We start from the raw sequence: 18,920 nt of genomic DNA, 5'->3' as shown, positions 1-18,920 counted from the left end.
TACAATAAGCAAGCTCTAGATGTCCTTTAGGGCTAACCCAAGCAAAGCACTGGGAATTTTTTGCTTATGCCTAGAAATCTTGTCCCCACAGTCCAAGCAGCATAAAGATACTCCTTGTCAGGGGTTTTTATTCCCTTTTCCACTTCTGCTTTGAACTGCAAGCTCAGTTGATGGGAGGAATTCACTTGCAAGTGGGGCTTAAGTTCTCGACAATTATTTACTGGAGCCCCGTGGGGGGAGTGGGGGGGGGCTCACATTGGGGCTGAAGCCCTGAGTCCCAGCACGCACTGCAGGGCTGAGGCCACAAGCCCTGGGGCCTTCTGCAGGCTGAAACCCTGTGGGAGGTGCCAGGGCTCCTGGGAGTTTGAAAATATTTACCAGAGCTCCTGCTGCGGTGGGCTCCGGCTGAATTTAAGCCGTGCTTGCAAGACTCATCTTCATGGGGGAGGGAAGGGGGAGAGTAAACAGCAAACTCTGTATCCTCTCTAACATTCCACTTCAGTCCATCTGGTGTTGCTAGGGTGACCAGATGTCCTGATTTTATAGGGACAGTCCCGATAGTTGGGGCTTTCTTTTATATAGGCACCTATTACCACCCGTCCCGATTTTTCACACTTTCTGTCTGGTCACCCTAGGTGTTACTGGGCCTTCTCTGTCAGGCAGGACATAACACGTGTTGGAGACCAGCATTTCACACTGGTTCCTGTCCCTCTCCTACCTGGAGAGTTACAGTTACAACGGCTTACAATGCAAATGCTCAAGCATTTCCTTACACTATGGGATACAGATGCTACATGTGAGATTAATGCTCCAGCCTTCAATAGACTAAACTCTCAACACGTTCCTATACTTCCTATTTTAACATTACTAACACCCAGGCGGGCCGGACTGGCTCCAGCTAGGTGTCTGTCAGGGTTCAGTTGAGGAATGGGGACCTTGGCCTGAGCTGGCACCTGGTCTGACAGTGTCACAGTTTGTTCCGGTGGTTAATCCCCCTCACTGTTAAATACCTGTGCCTTATTTCTAAATTGAATTTGCCTAGCTTTATCTCCCGGCCCCTAGTTCTTGTTATACCTTTCTCTGTTAGACTGCAGAGCCCTTTACTACTGAATATTTCCTCCCTGTGAAGGTCCTTGTACACCAGAATCAACCCTGAGAACCCATGTCCCAAACATTAATTAATCCCATAAATCCACCCTTAAGTGGTATCATCAGCCCCATTTCAGAGAGAGGGGAACTGAGGCAAAGAGTTGTGAAATGCCCAAGCAAGCCTGTCAGATGGGAAACCCAGTCAACTGCCTCTGTGCTCCTGCTCTAAACACTTTACTTCACTTTTCTCCTGAACCTGCCAATGGAACCGAGGCATCCTGACCCCAGACCCATGCCTGGACCACTAGCCCACCCTTTGAGCTTGTCTACACTTAAAACGTTGCAACAGTGCAACTCCCCTATGTAGAGCTTCAATGTAGACACTCCCCACACCACGAGGAGGTGTTCTCCCGTCGGCGTAGGTAATTCTCCTCCCTGAGAGGAAGTAGCTAGGTTGACAGGAGAATTCTCCTAGCGTTGGGCTACCCCGGGGATGAGGTCGGTATAGCTGCGTTTTTCACACCCCTGAGAGATGTAGCTATACCAAAGTAAATGCCTAGTGTGGACGAGGCCTTCCTCTCCAGTGTCTCATTTACTAAAGCAGATGAAGGTTCACTTTAATGCAATAGTGCAGAGTGAGGCTAGCTCAGCAACCCAAAAAACCAGGAGTGGGGCTGGCTGGGTGACAGTATTATTTATTTGTATTATCAGAGCACCCCCAGGGGCTAGGTACTGTACAAATACAAAGGACAGTCCCTGACGCAAAGAGCTTACGATCTAAGGCCTGTCTACACTAGGAACTTACCTTGGTGTAGCTACAACTCTGGGGGGGGGTGAAAAATACACACACACACACATACACCAGAGACCCAGCTAGAGTGATCTAGCCCTAATGTAGATCGCGTTCTGTCCATGGAAGAATTCTTCCGCTGACCTAGCTGCGCCTCAGGGAGGTGGTTACCTAGCGATGGGAGAAGCCCTCCCATCCGCATAGTGTCTACACTGAAGCACTACAGTGGCACTGCTGCAGCAGTTTAAGTGTAGACACCCTGAGTAGAATGATGGGAGAGCCCAAGGAAACAGACAGTATGGGGCTGCGTGATGGGCAGTGGGCTCAGCTCACAAGCAGCCCAGCCTCTGTGAATTTTTGTGTAGGCCTCACAGCAAAGGAGAGTTTGGACACGCTGGTGTGCACCTGGCCCTGGGGACCTGGGATTATAGTGCCACCCCAGTACGGGCCTGCCCTGCCCTCGTGGTTAGAGGGAACTGCAGCATGTACTTTGCAGGTGGGGGCAGAGTGCGGTGTTCTTTGGGGAACCCACAGCCAGCTGCTCCTGCGGCAGCACTCCAGTCTATTTAGGGTTGTGGAACCTCTCATTTAGCTAACGAGCGCCCTTTGCTCCGTCCCTGTGGTCACATTCAATGGGCTGGTTTCTTTTCGGGATTTAATTGTTAGATCCCTGGTAGTTTAACGTCTAGAATTAAAACGTGGTCCTCTCCCGCACCTTGAGTCTCCCTGCAGAGGGAGGCTGAGCCCACCCATGGCTGCTGCTCCGCTGGACTTTCTGCACAAAAGCCGCTGGGCTTCATCACATGTCTCAGCCTCCTGCTGCCTGGATGGGTGGTTCCCCTCACACACACATAAACAGAGGGTTAGTCTGCAAATAGCCAGTTGACCAAAGAAGCTTTGAAGTCCTGACAGCCAGCCTGTAGGAGGGAGCTGGGGCTGCCAGCCAAGGAGATGGAGAGAGTGAGACAAAGCACTGTTAATGGTCTCCTCTGGGTCACACCAAACGGCAGCCTTTCCACCATTGGCTAGGCCAAGTTGCGCCAGGAAACCACATCAGCATCTCCCGAGCCCTCGGATGCCCACACTGGTCATTACATCCCTCTGGAAAGTCAGACGTTCTACATACAAATATCCTAAAGGGATTTTCCGAATACCCCTCAGCACTTCTGGCAGCCCTGTCGCTGGGAACTGCTCTTTTTGTGGTGTTTCCCAGTGGGTTCCCCAGTTTAGCTACTTTCAAATGCACCTAAAGTTGAACAGAAATTAGTAAAATTTACCTTGCAACAACCTGGGAAGTCACTGTTTTCCTCCTGCTTTCCATGGGAATGGGATTCCCTGAGCTCTTCCTGCAGCACCAGACCTGGCAAATAGCAGTTTGCTGTTTATTTGTTAATTCTCCTTTTGTTTATTAGGCTCTTAGGATCAGATTTTAGGCAACATGAGCTGTGCTAACGCACAAGCAATTACTGTGATGTTACCACAAAGACTCGTAATTAGTCCTGCACTTATCCAGCTGCACGTGATAATCGTGTGCAGATCAGACACAGACCCATGTGGACATTTGCTTGCACAATTGTTCTAATTGTGTGTGTGTGAGATGAAGGGAGGGGGATTTTCTTAGTGTTTTGCGTGAACATTGTGTGTGTCTCACTTTGCCCCATGTGCTGTGTGTGTAATGAGGTGGTGGGAGAGGGTGTTTGTTGCTACAGAGGACCAGCTGTGACTCACCTAGCAGCCTGGACCCCGGACAATGGCCTAGACAGGTGGGTGGAACGTAGCAACTGGTGACCCAGAGGCCCACCCCCTTGGAAGCCAGCCGGTTCTGGCCAGTGGGAGGACAAAGGGCTGAGGAGAGAGGACCCTGGGGATCTGGAAGGCAGCTGGTTCTGGCCAGTGGGAACAAAGGAGGGAAGAGAGCGGGCCCAGGTGGAGGAGGGGCTAGGGAAGGGGATATAGGGTGGTCAGTTGGAAGGAGGTTGCTGCTGGATGGAGGCAGACCCAGATGGATGGTGCTGAGAGTTTCTAGGCCCGAAGAACTTCCTGTGCTGTGTTCGGATGTACAAGAAACCTTCCTGTGTTACGCTGGCTGAGGGCCACTGCAGGCTAGAGAGCGGGGGGGCATTGCTGCCCCTGGGTGGGGAGGCCCCAGAGTGAGGGACTCCCCGTGGAGGCCCACAGAGAAAGCTGGGCGTGCAGAAGGCTCAGAGGTGCTGCAGTCCCAGGAGGTGGCCTGGGCAGAGGGTCTAACCCCCACGGAGGGCTGTCACCCTGAGGGGGGTTCCTTCCAGGGACCGTACGGAGCCGAGAGAGCAGGGGGCCTGGCAGTCTGTGACTGTGTGCAGTGCAGGGACAGGAGTGTGGCCAGGAGCAGAACTCCCAACAGGTTGTTTCTCTCCGTACAGTCTGTGGCATCTGCACTAGTGTCACTGAAGGAACCAGCAGGAGCCATCCCAGGGAAACCCCACTTGGGGAGTCTTTCCCTGTGACTGTGAGACCCGGGTGTGGGGCAGCTCTGGCATGGAGCATGGACATTCCTGGGGTAGCCCTGGTGACTGCGGGGTTAAGAACCTCAGCTCTGCCCTGGGCACCTCCCTTTGGGCTCACGGGGAACAGGCAGGGGTGGGGCTGGGCAGAGGAGTGTGTCCAGAGCCCCTAGGGAGCTGAATGCGTAGCTCCAATCGACTGGGCACCAGGCTGCTCCCAGCGGGCTCCTGCCTCGCGAGCAGCACAAGCTGGCCTCAGCGGGGCCCAGCCCATCGGTGGTCGCCTCTGCCCCTGGAGGTGGCCCCAGGTCAGGCCTGATGCATGGAGGTGGGACGCTGATTGTGCTGGGCCTGCTCTGGGGATAGGCTCGAGGGACCCGGCCCCAGCACTGAATTCGCTTCAGACACGCGAATAGAGGGGAGCGTAACGCGCGTCTGACCCCTAAGTGCAGACATAGCCCCCACCCTCACCCCCGGCTGCTTCACACCCCCTGCACCAGAGCAAGTGCTGCTGTGGCCTCGGGAGCCCGCGCCCTGTGGTTTGCACACGTGCTCACAGCCATTGCACACACACGCTGAGCAATTGTGTGCCCCAAGGAGCAGGGCAGGCGGCTGCATGTGCAGCTCAGGCAGCTGATGTTTGTGAGCCCAGGCCCGTTGTGCCCTGGGCAGGCAGCCCGTGGGCAGGGGAAAGTGGCTTTGCAGAGTCTGGTCTCGGCATGCCTGAGACCTGCATCCTCTCAGCCTCTCACTGCCTCCCAGGCCACTGTCTCCTCCCAGCCCTGGGCTCACGAGGAGTGGCAGACAGTGGGATATATAAAGGAAGGGGAAGCACAGCCAGCCCCTGAGAAACTGTTGGAGCCAGTGGTTCTCTTCTGCCCTGCCTCCCTCCACGTGATTCAGCCTCCCAGCACGGGGAGAGCCAGGAAAAAGTAACCCCAGGGGACTGTAAGTACAAGAAATTAAGCTGGTATTGTGCAGCCAGGCAAATCCCCAGGCCCACACAAAGGGGGCAGGCACAGACAGCCCTTTGTAAGCAGATAGGGAAGTGTGTGTGTCTGGGGGGGGTTCAGAGGAGCAGCCGTGTTAGTCGGTATCCGCAAAAAGACCAGGAGGACTTGTGGCACCTTCGAGACTAACACATTTATTAGAGCATAAGCTTTTGTGGGCTACAGGGGTGTCCCAAAGTTCTTTCCATGGCCAGAGCCCAGTAGACGCTGTAGAGACCAGTGAGAGAGAGAGGAGGGAGAGGGCCCCACTAGAGGGGGGGTCCCTGTACAGTGCCTGCAGGGATCCCGAGGGCCAGTGCTAGCTAAGGACCCCGCTCCTGTTACAACCCAAGAGGGGCAGCTGGGGGTGTTTGTGGAAGGTGCTGTGTGCACAGGGCGCCCCGTTGGAGGGTGGCTGTGCGGCCGGGGGTGTCTGGATGGATGGGGGGAATTCCTCATTGGAGAGCTGAGATTTTCACCTCGTCCCGACGTGAGAGCGCTGGCTGGGGCTGCGATTGCTAAGGTGCGGGTTGGAATGAGTGGGGGTGAGGCTGTGAGAAGGCGGATCTGGGGGAGAACTTGTTCATCAGGTGTCCAGCACGGGGCAGGGGATGGGACGGATCTCTCTGCGCTGCTGCCAGTGGCCAGCCCAGCCTGGTGCCGGTGCCGGGTATGGTGACGGCACCCATGGCTGCAGCACTCTCCTGCTTGCCATGGCGTGTGCTGAATCCTGCAGATTCACAAGCACGTGTGTGGACTGGCTGGCTGCTCCCGGCCCAGCAAACGGGCATGGAGAGGGGTTACGCAGCAGCTATGCCTGGAGACCAAGCTCAGCCAGCTCCCCCTGCCCTGTTTCTGCTTTCTGAGTGTGCCCAGCACTACAGGACGGGGCCCCTGCTCCAGCCCCAGCCTGGTTTCCAGAGCACGTCTGGGTGCAGGGGCTGGGGAGGGACCTGGCAGCTCTGGTGGAAGAGCAAGCGACCTGCCCACAGTGCCTGGGGGGCAGGCTGACACAACTCTGGCCTGTCGCAGCTGTGGATAATCAGCCCCCAGAGGGGGCCAAGGATTCAAGGGGATTTTCAAAGAATGTCAATCTGCCCAAATCCGCTGGCGTTAAAGCCAGGAGCACGTGAGGCAGCAAGGGGGAGGCAGGGGTGATGGGCCGGCTTGGACAGGGAATGAGGAGGCGTGGGGCGCTGGGGCAGAGTGTGGGAAGCTCTGGCCAGGGCAAAGCTCCAAGCTGCTCCGCGCAGTCCTGATCGACCCCAGATACGTACAGCGCAATGCGCAGCCCCTCGCGGGAACAAAGCCCAATGGACTGGGTGGCGCAGGTGGGCGGAACCCACCCTCTCTGCTCCACTTTTAAACCTGATTCAATTGCATCCAGGACACCTGTGGGTAGAGCAGGCCCCCCTCTGGGGGTGCCCATGCCCTCCCAGTCTGGGCATGCCCATAGCCCGCTGTGGGTGCTCATCATCCCCTCCCCCCTCTGGGGGTGCCCATGCCCTCCCCCTCCCGGTCTGGGCATGGCCATAGCCCCCTGTGGGGTGCCCATGGCCTCCCCCTCCCGGTCTGGGCATGGCCATAGCCCCCTGTGGGGTGCCCATACCCTCCCCCTTCCGGTCTGGGCATGGCCATAGCCCCCTGTGGGGTGCCCATACCCTCCCCCTCCCGGTCTGGGCATGGCCATAGCCCCCTGTGGGGTGCCCATGGCCTCTCCCTCCCGGTCTGGGCATGGCCATAGCCCCCTGTGGGATGGGGTGCCCATCATCCCCCCCGGGGGTGCCCGTGGCCCTCCCGGCGCTGCTTCGGGGAGCTGGCTGGCACCAGCCATTTGTTTTGCGCTCCGAGCCCAGCGCCGGTTCCCCTGGGGACAGAGGCAAGTGCGGGCGGGGGGGCAGGCCGCGGGAGGGGCGGGCTGCAGCCGGCCGGGGGGGGCGGGCTGGACGCGGCCCCGGGCCCTGGCTCCCCGCGGCAGGCGCGAGGCCGGGGTGGGGGGCGCAGGACGCCGGGGCACAGCGCCGGGCCCCGCGGCGGGGAAGGGGCCGGCGAGCCGAGCCCCCGCCCCGCGCAGGCGGCCGGGAGATCGGGGCAGCGGCTGAGCGCGGCTCGTCCTGCCGGAGCCCGCAGCCAGAGGCGGGGACCCCCGTGCCCGGGACTCGGGTGCGGCACCAGGGCCGGCGGCGCACAGCACCCCCCCCCCCCCAGCTCGGCCGGGCTCCCCCGGGGCAGCTCACACACCCCGCCCCGCTGCGGCTGCCCTTGTCCCTCCCCGGGCCCCTCTTGGGCTGCGCATTGAGACCCCTGGCGAGGGGGCCCAGGGGGCCCGGCCCGGCCCGGGAAGCCAAGTGACCTGCATGGGAGGAAGGGGAGCCAGTCACAGGGGGGCACCAAGGGAGGATGCCGGAGGGTCTGGCCAAGGCTCCCTGCCAGGGGGAGGGAACCACGGCGCTTGGGGGGCTCCCAGGGTCCTGGGCGAGAGTCTGTTAGCAATGGATGGTAATGGGCTAGGAGGCCTCCTTCACCCCGGCCGCCCGCGCCCACTGGGGAGCCGGGCGCACTGGCATCTCCCATCAGCGGGAAGGTGCAGTGACGCGGCGCCTGAGAATGGTGCCCGGCTGCCTGCTCAGCCGGTCTCACAGCCCTGCTCTGGTCTCCCCCAGGACCAGACGTGCCATGGCTCTGTGCAGCCTCCTGCTCCTGCTGCTGCCCTGGCTGGTCACTGCAGGGCGAGCTGCTACCCCTGGGTGCAAGATCCGGATCACCTCCAAGGGCCTGGAGCTGGGTAAGGAGCTGGGGGAGCCCGAGTCCATTGGCCTGGTCAGGAACCACAAGCTGCCGGAGCAGCACCCCCGGGTGGCAGCAGATCAGGGCGTGCCCCCTGTTCTGACGCTCCCTGCCGCTGGTGCTGAGCCGGCGGGGTGGAGCAGGATGGTTCGCTGTCCTTAGCCCACCCGCCCTGGGGAGGGAAGGAGCCCAGCGGGGCTGGGGCAAGTCTGGGCTGTTTACATACATCCGGGTTGCCAGGAAAAGGACTTGCCTGGCCTGGCCAGTGCCCTGGGATTGAAGGGTGGGTTGGGGGGAAGGGCCGGGGCCTCCTTTCCTCCCCGTGGAGCCAAGGCCGGGGCAGAGCAGGGCTGTTGTTTTGCAGTGAAGCAGGAAGGGCTGCGCTTTGTGGAGCAGGAGCTGGAGCACATCAGCATCCCTGACCTGCACGGGAAGGAAGGGCAGTTCCAGTACAACATCAGCGGGTAAGTGAGGGCGGGGGGGGGGGGGGGCAGGCACAGGCAGGACCTGGGGCTGGAGGGGCCGAGACAGCAGCGTGTGTAACGGGCTGGGCCTGCCAAGGGGCAAGGAGCTGGCAGGTGGGTGTGACTCGCGGGATGGGCGGAGGTGGGTGGAGGGAAGGTGCCAGGGAGGGGCTGGTAGCACTGGACTAGGTGCAGCCCTGAAGAGCCAGGCTCTAGGGCGTGATACCGCCCAGGGGTGCAGGGGCCTCTCCCACGGCAGTGACTCCGACATGGCTCAGCACGAGCTAGAGATGCTGGGGACCGGGCTGGGGCGTGGGCCTGACGCTGCCTGTGCCCCCGCAGGGTGAAGGTGACGGACCTGCAGCTGGCGCTCTCCAACCTGCACTTCCGGTCCCCGCAGCACCTCGCCTTCAACATCAACAACGCCTCCATCAGCCTGCGCTTCCGGCGCCAGCTGCTCTACTGGTTCTTGTGAGCTGCCTCGCCCCCCCAGCGCGGGGTCAGGTCCCCACCCCCTCCGCTCTGCCCCCCCAGCGCGGGGTCAGGTCCCCTCCCCCTCTGCTTGTCCCCCCAGCGCGGGGTCAGGTCCCCTCCCCCTCCACTCTGCCCCCCAGCGTGGGGTCAGGTCCCCCCCCCCTCCGCTCTGCCCCCCAGCGTGGGGTCAGGTCCCCTCCCCCCCTCCGCTCTGCCCCCCCAGCGCGGGGTCAGGTCCCCTCCCCCTCCGCTCTGCCCCCCAGCGCGGGGTCAGGTCCCCTCCCCCTCCGCTCGTCCCCCCAGCGCGGGGTCAGGTCCCCTCCCCCCCTCCGCTCTGCCCCCCAGCGCGGGGTCAGGTCCCCTCCCCCCCTCCGCTCTGCCCCCCCAGCGCGGGGTCAGGTCCCCTCCCCCTCCGCTCGTCCCCCCAGCGCGGGGTCAGGTCCCCTCCCCCCCTCCGCTCTGCCCCCCAGCGTGGGGTCAGGTCCCCCCCCTCCGCTCTGCCCCCCCAGCGCGGGGTCAGGCCTCTCCACCTCCACTCCCCCCCCCGCGCGGGGTTCGGTCCTGGGTCCTCTCCCCATTCCCCCCCAGGGGCGGTCAGGCCTCCCCCTTGTTGGGATCAGACGCTCACTCGGACGTTTGCCTTCAGGTTCTCGATGCCCACCGTGCTGGGCCTGTGACTGGGCTCTGGCTGGGCCAGCCCCCCACCCCTCAGCTCTCTCCCCCTCACACAGGCTCTGGGGCAGCGGCGCCCTGGGGAGGTGCCTGTTTGCTTGGGTGCTGCTCACCTGCTTTAACCGTTTGCTTCCCAGCTACGATATTGGCTCCATCAACGCCTCTGCCGAAGGCGTCAACATCCGCACCCAGCTGAAGCTGTCCATGAACAAGGTCGGGCGCCTCAAGATCTCCAACATCTCCTGCAACGCCTCCATTGCCAGGATGCAGACTGGCTTCACAGGCACACTCAGGTACTGCCTGGGGGACCACCCCACGGTGCCCTGCCCCCAACCACTGGTCAGCAGCCCCATCGCCCCCCAGGCCACCTTTGCTCCCAGGCCAGGAGGCTCTCGGGTCCCCTAGCAGGAGGGCAGGGGGTTGAGGACTGTGATTCTGTCTCCACAGGAAGGTCTATGAATTCCTGTCTACCTTCGCCACCACAGGAATACGCTTCCTTGTCAACCGGCAGGTACGCTGTGGGCAGAGACATCCCCCTTGGGGCCGGGACAGGGGTCAAACAGTGGGGTTGCAGCAGGCAGGGAGTGGTATCAACTGCGGGTACTTCCCCCTTGCAGGCCCCCAGCCCCAAATCATGAACTGTGGTCAGCATGAGGGCAGTAGCTGCAGATCGGGGTGGTGGGGTGCAGGCGGAGCGGGGGCAGGCGGGGTGAAAGGGGACTGGGGTCAGGGTGGTGGGGTGTCAGCAGAACAGGGGCAGGCGGGGTGGAATGGGGCTGTGGGTTGGAGTGGAAGGGGGCTGCGGGTCGGGGTGGTGGGGCACAGGCAGAGCGGGGGCCAGACGGGATGGAAGGGAACTGGGGTCGGGGTGGTGGGGCACAGGCAGAGTCAGGGCCAGGCGGAGTGGAAGGGGGCTGCCGGTCGGGGTGGTGGGGCGCAGGCGGGGAGGGGTCAGGCAGGGTGGAATGGGGCTGTGGGTCAGGGTGGGAGGGGGCTATGGGTCGGGGTGGTGGGGCACAGGCGGAGCGGGGGCAGGCAGGGTGGGAGGGGGCTGCGGGTCGAGGTGGTGGGGCGCAGGTGGAGTGGGGCCAGGCGGGGTGGAATGGGGCTCTGGGTCGGGGTGGTGGGGCGCAGGCGGGGAGGGAGCTGCGGGTCGGGGTGGTGGGGCGCAGGTGAAGCGGGGGCCAGGTGGGGGGGAAGGGGGCTGCAGGTCGGGGTGGGAGGGGGCTGTGGGTCGGGGTGGTGGGGCGCAGGCGGAGCAGCCTCAGAGGAGCTGGTGCTGGGGGGCAGCAGCGAGTCCTGTCCTGTGCTGTGGCTTTGACGCACTAGGACGAGCAGCTCCTGGAGCCACGAGCAGGATGTTCCCAGTTCCCATGGGGGTCGGTGGCTGGGCCCCGGGAGTGGGAGAGGCTCCCATGGAGGCTGCAGGGGCACCCGTCAGGCGATCCCGCTCCCTGGCTGTGTGCTGGGGCCCCCGTCCCGCCGACCCCGACCCAGCCTGTGGTGTCTGTTTCAGATCTGCCCAGCGCTGCGCTACGCGGGGCTTGTGCAGCTGAACTCGCTGCTGGACACCGTGTCGGGTGAGTCCGCGGCCCTGCGGCCGCCACGGGGGCTTGGGCTGACGAGACCAGACTTGGGCCCAGCTCAGCCTGGGTGCAGAGCTGCACTGTGCTGCCGTGCTGGGGGGCAGGTCCGTGCTGGGGGGGCAGTGGGCTGCAGCCATGGTAACAGACTAGGCCCAGCGGCTGCTCTGCGCGAGAAGCCGGGGGCAGGACTGAGGGGCCCAGAGATGGGGCGGAGGGGGCGTCAGGTCCATGCTGGGGGGCAGGTCCACGCTGGGGGGCAGTGGGCTGCAGCCGTGGTAACAGACTAGGCCCAGCGGCTGCTCTGCTCGAGAAGCCGGGGGCAGGACTGAGGGGCCCAGAGACGGGGCGGAGGGGGCGTCAGCCTGGCTGGGCCAAGCTCAGGCCTCGCTGGGCGACTGACTCTGCCTTCCTTGGGCACAGTGCGCAGCCCGGTGGACGAGCACATCAGCATCGATTACTCCCTCCTCAGCAACCCCGTCGTCTCCCCTGACACCCTCGATCTGGACTTCAAGGTAACGGGGGGGGGGGGGGGGTAGGAGCTCCAGCGTGGCCGCGGGAGCCACTGGGCCACGTCTGTGATGCCCTGGCTCCGGGGTGCGCGGGGTCGGCCCACCATGCACGCGGATACCAGTGCGTGGGGACGCCGGGCCCCAGCCCGGGGCTGCAATGGCTGAGTGCCCAGGGGAGCCTGTTCTGTGGGGCCGGGGCGGGGGCCGGCGCTCACTAGCTCTGTGCTGCCCAGGGCATGTTCTACTATCGGTGGAACGAGACGCTGCCGAACCAGGCGGTGGCACCAGTGATCAAGGAGACGGAGCGCATGGTCTACGTGGCTTTCTCCGAGTACTTCTTCAACTCTGCCATGGATGCCTACTACCAGGCGGGGGTGCTGAGCATGGAGATTGCAGGGGAGGAGGTGAGGAGGGACGGGGTGGTGGGCGTGCAGATGGGGGGAGGGGCAGGGGTGCTGGGTGTGCAGCGGGGCGAGGGGGAGGGGCATGCTGATGGGGGGAGGAGGGGCAGGGACACTAGGAGTGCAGATGGGGGAAGGGGCAGGGGTGGTGGGCGTGGAGACGGGTGAGGGTGAGGGGCAGTGGTGCTGGGTGTGCAGAGGGGAGGGGCATGCTGATGGGGGGAGGAGGGGCAGGGACACTAGGAATGCAGATGGGGGAGGGGCAGAGGTAGTGGGCGTGGAGGGGGAGGGGCATGCAGATGGGGGAGGGGCAGGGGTGCTGGGTGTGGAGATGGGGGAGGGGCAGGGGTGCTGGGTGTGCAGAGGGGAGGGGCATGCTGATGGGGGGAGGAGGGGCAGGGACACTAGGAATGCAGATGGGGGAGAGGCAGAGGTGGCAGGCGTGGAGGGGGGAGGGGCATGCAGATGGGGGAGGGGCAGGCTGATGGGGGGAGGAGGGGCAGGGACACTAGGAGCGCAGGTGGGGGGAGGGGCGGGGTAACAGCAGTGTACTGCAGGGCAATCTCCTTACCCAGGACGGTTGCATGTTTTTCAGGTGCCCAAGGATCTGGAGGTTTTGCTGAGAGCCTCGTTCTTCGGAAGCATCATCATGCTGGTGAGAGCGGTGGCCATGGGGCGGGCGACCCTGGGAGGAGGCCGTTTCCGTGGAGGGGGTGCAGCTCCTTGGACCGGAGGTCCAGTGTGGGCCCAGGAGGATGGCAATGGGGCTGCTAGTGAGAAGAGCCGTCTGCCTTCAGGGCCCCGGCTCAGCCCTGTGCTGCCTGCCCCCTGCTCCCCTGACCCTGCTCTCTCCCGGCAGAGCCCCGCTGTGGTGGACGCGCCCCTGAAGCTGGTGCTGCAGGTGTCGGCTCCTCCACTCTGGACAATCAAGCCCTCGGGCACCTCCGTCTCGGTCATTGCCGTCCTTAACATCTCCCTGGTGCCCGTCGACCATCCCGCCATCCAGCTCTCCAGCATGACCATGGTGAGCTGCTCCCCGGGCGGGCGCAGCAGGGAGCCCAGCCCCACCTGTTGCAGTTCGTGCAGCTGTGCAGAACCTGGTCCCATGAGCCCATGGCCAGCAGCGAACCTGCCGTTGCAGAACGGCAGGGTGGCATGGGGCAGGGCTGTCTGCTCTGTGGGGTAGGCAGTAATGGGGCTGTGGCCTTGTCTCCCCTCCAGGATGCCAAGCTGAGTGCCAAGATGTCTTTGCGAGGGAAAGCGCTGCAGGTGCAGTTGGATCTGCGAAGGTAACTCCCCTGTCCCTGGGAGCCCCTCGCTGGAGCGTCTGGGCAGCATCCCAAGGCCAGACTGCAGAGCCGTCCCAGGGCTGGACCTCGAAGCTGTGCTCACAGTGCTCTCTCTCTCCCCCGGGCAGGTTCCGGATCTACTCCAAGCAGTCGGCACTGGAGTCCCTGGCGGTGAGTGGGGCAACACAGCCTGCATGGAGCCCAGGGCATCAAACAGATGGGCCCGATCCAGCAGAACCGGGCTGGGCGGGGAGCCCCTGGCCTTGTGGCACAGCCACAGGGGACCAGCTCTTCTCCCTCCATCCCCAGGGAAAATCCACCAAGGGCTTTGGGGAGAGCAATGGGAAGCCCCTGCGGTGGTGAGGGGAAAGAAGGGGGAGTGGGGAAACGTCCAGGTGTGGGTGGGGGGGATGCCTAAAATGGGGCAGCGTGTGGAAAAGATTGGGGGGGCTCTCACTTAAAAAAAGAACCCCCAGCCCAAGGCCTGCAGCTGCCCTTGCTTGGCCCTAAACTGCTATGTCTTGTGCCCTGACCCCACCGCAGGCCTTGGTCCAGCAAACCTATTACCCAGGCCAAGCACAAAGGGCACAAGAGCAGTCTGCCTGGCCAAATGGCCAGCGCCGGGCGCTTCAAAGGGAATGAGCAGAACAGGCAATTACTGAGTGATCCATCCCGCCTGGCAGTCAGAGGCTTAGGGACACCCGGAGCATGGGGTTGCATCCCTGACAATCTGGGCTAAAAGCCGTTGATGGACCTGTCCTCCAGGAACTTATCCAGTTCTTGTTTGGACCCAGTTATAGTTTTGGCCTTCACAACATCCCCTGGCAACGCATTCCACAGGCTGACTCTGTGATGTGGTACTTCCTTGTGCTTGTTTTAAACCTGCTGCCTAGTAATTTCATCAGGTGACCCCTGGTTCTTGTGTTATGTGAAGGGGTAAATAATGCTTCCTAGTCACTTTCTCCACACCAGTCATGATTTTATAGATCTCTATCATATCCCCCCTTAGTCGTCTCTTTTCCAAGCTGAACAGTCCTAGTCATAGAATCATAGAATCTCAGGGTTGGAAGGGACCTCAGGAGGTATCTAGTCCAACCCCCTGCTCAAAGCAGGACCAATTCCCAACTAAATCACCCCAGCCAGGGCTTTGTCAAGCCTGACCTTAAAAACCTCTAAGGATGGAGATTCCACCACCTCCCTCGGTAACGCATTCCAGTGCTTCACCACCCTCCTAGTGAAATAGTGTTTCCTAATATCCAACCTAGACCTCCCACCAGGGCCGGTGCAGGGATATTTTGCACCTGAGGCGAAATTTCCACCTTGTGCCACCCTCCTTTCCCCCCAGAGCATCGCTTATTATAAACTTTCAAAAATGCATACTGCATAATGTGGCATTGTTCATTAGAACAAGGGGGTCAGAGGAGATGATCACAACGGTCCCTTCTGGCCCGGGGAACCTATGAGCAAGGAGGAGGCTGAGAATGCCCCCAGCGCGCAGGGTCTCTAAACATTCCCAGGCTCTGAGTACTTTGCCCTCCAGGAGGGATTCAGGGGCAAGGAGGGCAGAGCCGGGCTCTCCCAGGGAGCAGGTAGGGATCTCCCTGGGGATCAGGGCCGGCTCCCCGCATTGGCACAGTGCCACCAGGGGGGTTGGCGTTTGGAAGCGGCACCTGCGCCAGCCCTTTCCCCTCCGTCACGCTGTGGGGTTTAGTTTCACTTTCCCTTCCCCCCTCTTCTGTGAAAACTGACCATTTATTCCTATCCTTTGTTTCCTATCTTTTAACCAGTTACCAGTCCATGAGAGAACCTTCCCTCTTCTCCCATGACTGCTGACTTTGCTTAAGAGCCTTTAGTGAGGGACCTTGTCAAAGGCTTTCAGAAGGTCCAAGTACATTATATCCACTGGGTCACCCTTTTCCACATTTGTGGACCCCTCAAAGAATTCTAATGAATGGGGGAGGCATGATTTCCCTTTACAAAATCCATGTGCCTCTTCAACATATTGTATTAATTTATGTGTCTGCTAATTCTGTTCTTTACTGTAGTTTCAACCAGTTTGCCTGGTACTGAAATTAGGGTCACCAGCATGTAATTGCCAGAATCACCCCTGGAGCCTTTAAAAAAAAATTAGCTATCCACCAATCATCTGGTACAGACATAGGCGCTGACTCCGGGGCTGGAGCACCCATGGGGCAAAATTAGTGGGTGCTCTGCACCCACCGGCAGCCAAGCTCCCCTCACCCCCACCCCACCTCCTCCCCTGAGCGTGCTGCGTCCCCGCTCCTCCGCCTACCTCCCAGCGCTTCCCGCCTGTGTTAGCAGGCTCCGGGAGGGAGCGGGAGGAGTGGGAACGTGGTGCGCTCAGGGGAGGAGGCGGGGATTTGGAATATTGGCTGGGAGGGGGCAGAGTTGGGGAAGGGGTGGGAAGAGGCAGGGCCGGGCCTCATGGAAGGGGTAGCGTGGAGGCAGGGCCAGGGGCAGAGAGGGGGAGCTGAGCACCCCCAGGAAAGTGGGGAGTCAGCGCCTAGGGGTACAGAGGCTGAATTAAGCAACAGGTTGCATAGCAGTCAGTAGTTCTGCAATTTCATAGCTGAGTTTCTTCAGAACTCGTGGGTAAATGCCAACCAGTCCCAGGCCTTATTACCCTTGAATTTAAAAATATGTTCCAAAAGCTCCTCTACGGGACAGTTCCTCAGCTCTGTCACCTCAAAAGACTCTCTCAGGTGTGGGAATCTCCTCCCAGCTCTGCAGCAAAGAATTCATGTCGTTTCTCCGCAGCAGCCGTGTCGTCAGGCCCTGGACTGTCCCGCGGGCCGGTTGGCAGCTTCCCCTTTCTGATGTACTGAACTGTCAGCTTGGGCAGCTTTTGCTAGTTCCTCATCAAAGTCTTTTTTGCCTAATTCTACTTTTACGCTTGACATGCCCGAGTTTCTGTTCCTTTCTCTGGTCCTCAGGAGAATTTGACTTCTAATTTTGAAAGGGGCCTTTTCCTCTCTACCCCCCCGTCTTCCTCTGGTTAGCCAGGGGGCATTTTCGGTCCTCTGCCTGTTTTTATTTGGGATTTACAGTTCGTTTGAGCCTCTATTATGGAGTTTCTATGCAGCTTGCAGTCGTTTCACGCCCGACTGTTACTTCTAATTTCCATAGAACGAGCTGCCTCATTTCGGTGTAGTTCCCCTTTCTGAAGTTAATGCTACAGGGATGGGTTTCTTTGACCCCCCCCCCCCCGGATAATAAATTGAATGACATGAGGAGTGCTGTTACTGGGCAACTGTTAGAGTCACCTCTTGGACTAGATCTGGGCACTACTGGAATTGCCCCCCCTTGTGACTTCTTGGACTAGCCGGTAGGCTAGAAATGTGGTCTCTATCCCCCCCCCCCGAGGCAAGATGTTCCCCGGGACTGTGGGGAGAGTTGAAATCCCCCCTTATTCTTGGGTTTCCTGTTTTTGTGGAGACTCGGCTTGGGCCAAACCAGCTGGCCTTTCCCAGGGGCCGGGGTGGGCATGCAGGGGGAGCCATGGGGCCCATCGCAGCTCTAACGCTTCTTCCTCTCTCCCCCAGCTCTTCCCATTGCAGGCCCCCCTGAAGACACTGCTGCAGCTGATGATCATGCCCATCCTTAATGGTAGGGACTTGTGCTGCAGGCGGGGGTGGGGCACTGGCCCAGGACACACACTCAAACGCTCCCTTTTCTTTTCTGCAGAGAGGACAAAGAAGGGTGTCCCGATCCCCCTGCCTGAGGGCATGGACTTCACCAAGGAGGTAGTCACCAGCCATGTGGTACGTGTGCCTTGTAGGAGGGGCCCAGCACCTGCCCCAGACAGGGGACCCAGTTACCATGCAGAGCTCAGGGCCCCACAGTGCTATCCTGAGCTCTCTGCAGCCCCCGAGGCCAGCCCAGTTCAGGCACTGAAGTGGCAGAGGGCCAGGCCCCTGCAACTCTTTGGCTCAGGGATGATGGGGGGAGAGGTGAGGCCCCTGCTGGGCTAACGCTCCTTCCCTTCTCACTCTGCAGGGATTCATCACGGTGGGGGCAGATCTCCATTTCTCCCAGGGACTTCGGGAGGTGATTGAGAAATACCAGCCTGCCCGGGCCAGCCGCCTGCCGAGCCCGCAACCAACAGCCCCAACTGGCTCTGACCCTCCCCTGCCGAGTTCCTTTAACACGAGCCTGCCAAGCCCGGAAACAGCGCCAAGTGGCTCTGACCCTCCCCTGCCGAGTTCCTTCAACACTACGGAGCCCCAGGCCAGCCTTCGCTAGAAAGCACCCACCTGCTCGGCCTGCGCCAGGAGCCAGCCCCTGGCTGTAGCTGCTCGGGGAGGCATGGCAGCACTTGCACTGTGACACTAATAAACAGGGTTAGACACTGCCTGGGCTGTCTGGGCATCACTGGCCACGGGGCCTTTCCCAGCAGCTGTCAGACTGCTCCCCCTGCCCGTACAGCTGATGGGGGCCTGGGAACTGGTGCTAGAGCCAGCTGGGGGAGACCGTGCACCTGCAGGCCCCAGCAGCTGAAGCAGCCCTTGCAGTAACCAAGCCCCCCCCTGTGATTGGGGACTGGAGACCCAGAGTTCCCCAGAGGGCTCTTCTCTCCTCCCTCCCCTCCCCCCAACCTTCCAGCTCAGCTCCATGCTGGCCCCAAGGACCCCCTGGAGCATAGCTGCAGTGGCAGGGGAGTTCTCAGATTCCAGAGGGAGGCGTTCCTTTGAACCCAGGGCCTCTGGAGCCAGCCCCTATTGCCTAGGGTTACCATATTTTGTGCCTCCAAATGGAGGACACTCCAAGGCCCACGGCCCCGCCCCCAGCCCCGCCCACACCCCTGCCCAACCCCGCCCCCTCCCCAAAGTCTCCGCCCCCTCCCCTGCTTCCCACGAATATTTGATTCGCAGGAAGCCTGAAGCAGGTAAGGGAGGTGTGGGGGGAGGAGGCGCGGCCCAGGCTGGGCCCCCGGCGTTTCCAGCCTGGGTCAGCTCGGGCCCTGGGGTGCCGGCCCCGGCCGACCACCCCCGGCCCGCCCAGCACTGCCGGCCCCCGGCGGCCCGGCAAACCCCCAGCTCCCCGCGGGCCCGGCCGACGCAGCTCCCCGCCGGCCGGGGTCCCCGCGGGCCCGGCCGACCTCCCGATTTTCCGGACATGCCCGGCTTTTGGGGATTTCCCCCCGGACGGGGATTTGAGCCCCCAAAAGCCGGACATGTCCGGGAAAATCCGGACGTATGGTAACCCTACTATTGCCACCCCATCCCAGCTGGAGGGAAGAGCGATTAGCTCTGGGCAGTGAGTAGTAGGAGCCCAGCTGCTCCCTCCCCACACTGGCTGGAATGGCATCACCCCAGCCCTGCTGCAGGCTGCCCCCTTCACGCCGGGGCCCTCCGAGCCGTTCGGCT

General features: G+C 61.5%; 1 protein-coding gene across 3 annotated transcripts; it reads left to right on the top strand.

Annotated features, from left to right (window-relative positions):
• Positions 1–5,048: 5,048 nt before the first annotated feature.
• PLTP (phospholipid transfer protein) lies at positions 5,049–17,905 on the top strand. Of its 3 annotated transcripts, none has more exons than XM_005304840.5 (16): positions 5,049–5,310; positions 8,015–8,136; positions 8,503–8,602; positions 8,945–9,073; positions 9,886–10,041; positions 10,196–10,259; positions 11,265–11,328; positions 11,755–11,846; positions 12,077–12,247; positions 12,840–12,899; positions 13,104–13,268; positions 13,466–13,533; positions 13,662–13,704; positions 17,097–17,160; positions 17,239–17,315; positions 17,551–17,905. In XM_005304840.5, exons 2-16 carry the CDS (start codon positions 8,028–8,030, stop codon positions 17,794–17,796), a joined length of 1,608 nt encoding a protein of 535 aa, XP_005304897.2. In that variant the 5' UTR covers positions 5,049–5,310; positions 8,015–8,027; the 3' UTR covers positions 17,797–17,905. The 3 variants fall into 3 exon arrangements, with proteins under 3 accessions (XP_005304897.2, XP_065422451.1, XP_005304898.2); XM_065566379.1 differs by lacking the exon at positions 5,049–5,310 and adding an exon at positions 7,046–7,230; XM_005304841.5 differs by lacking the exon at positions 5,049–5,310 and adding an exon at positions 7,293–7,514.
• The last annotated feature ends 1,015 nt before the right edge of the window (positions 17,906–18,920 follow it).

This window comes from Chrysemys picta, chromosome 13 (assembly GCF_011386835.1).
Source record: "Chrysemys picta bellii isolate R12L10 chromosome 13, ASM1138683v2, whole genome shotgun sequence".
NCBI classification, from domain to species: domain Eukaryota; kingdom Metazoa; phylum Chordata; order Testudines; family Emydidae; genus Chrysemys; species Chrysemys picta.
This window is presented reverse-complemented; position numbering and strand designations above follow the sequence as displayed.

Bases quoted from the DNA above. Each gene is read 5' to 3' on its own strand.
- PLTP (XM_065566379.1), top strand. From the start codon at position 7,061: ATGGCCTCTCCCTCCCGGTCTGGGCATGGCCATAGCCCCCTGTGGGAT. The intron at 10,042-10,195 runs GTACTGCCTGGG...CTGTCTCCACAG, and splicing joins GGCTTCACAGGCACACTCAG to GAAGGTCTATGAATTCCTGT. The intron at 13,705-17,096 runs GTGAGTGGGGCA...TCTCTCCCCCAG, and splicing joins CGGCACTGGAGTCCCTGGCG to CTCTTCCCATTGCAGGCCCC.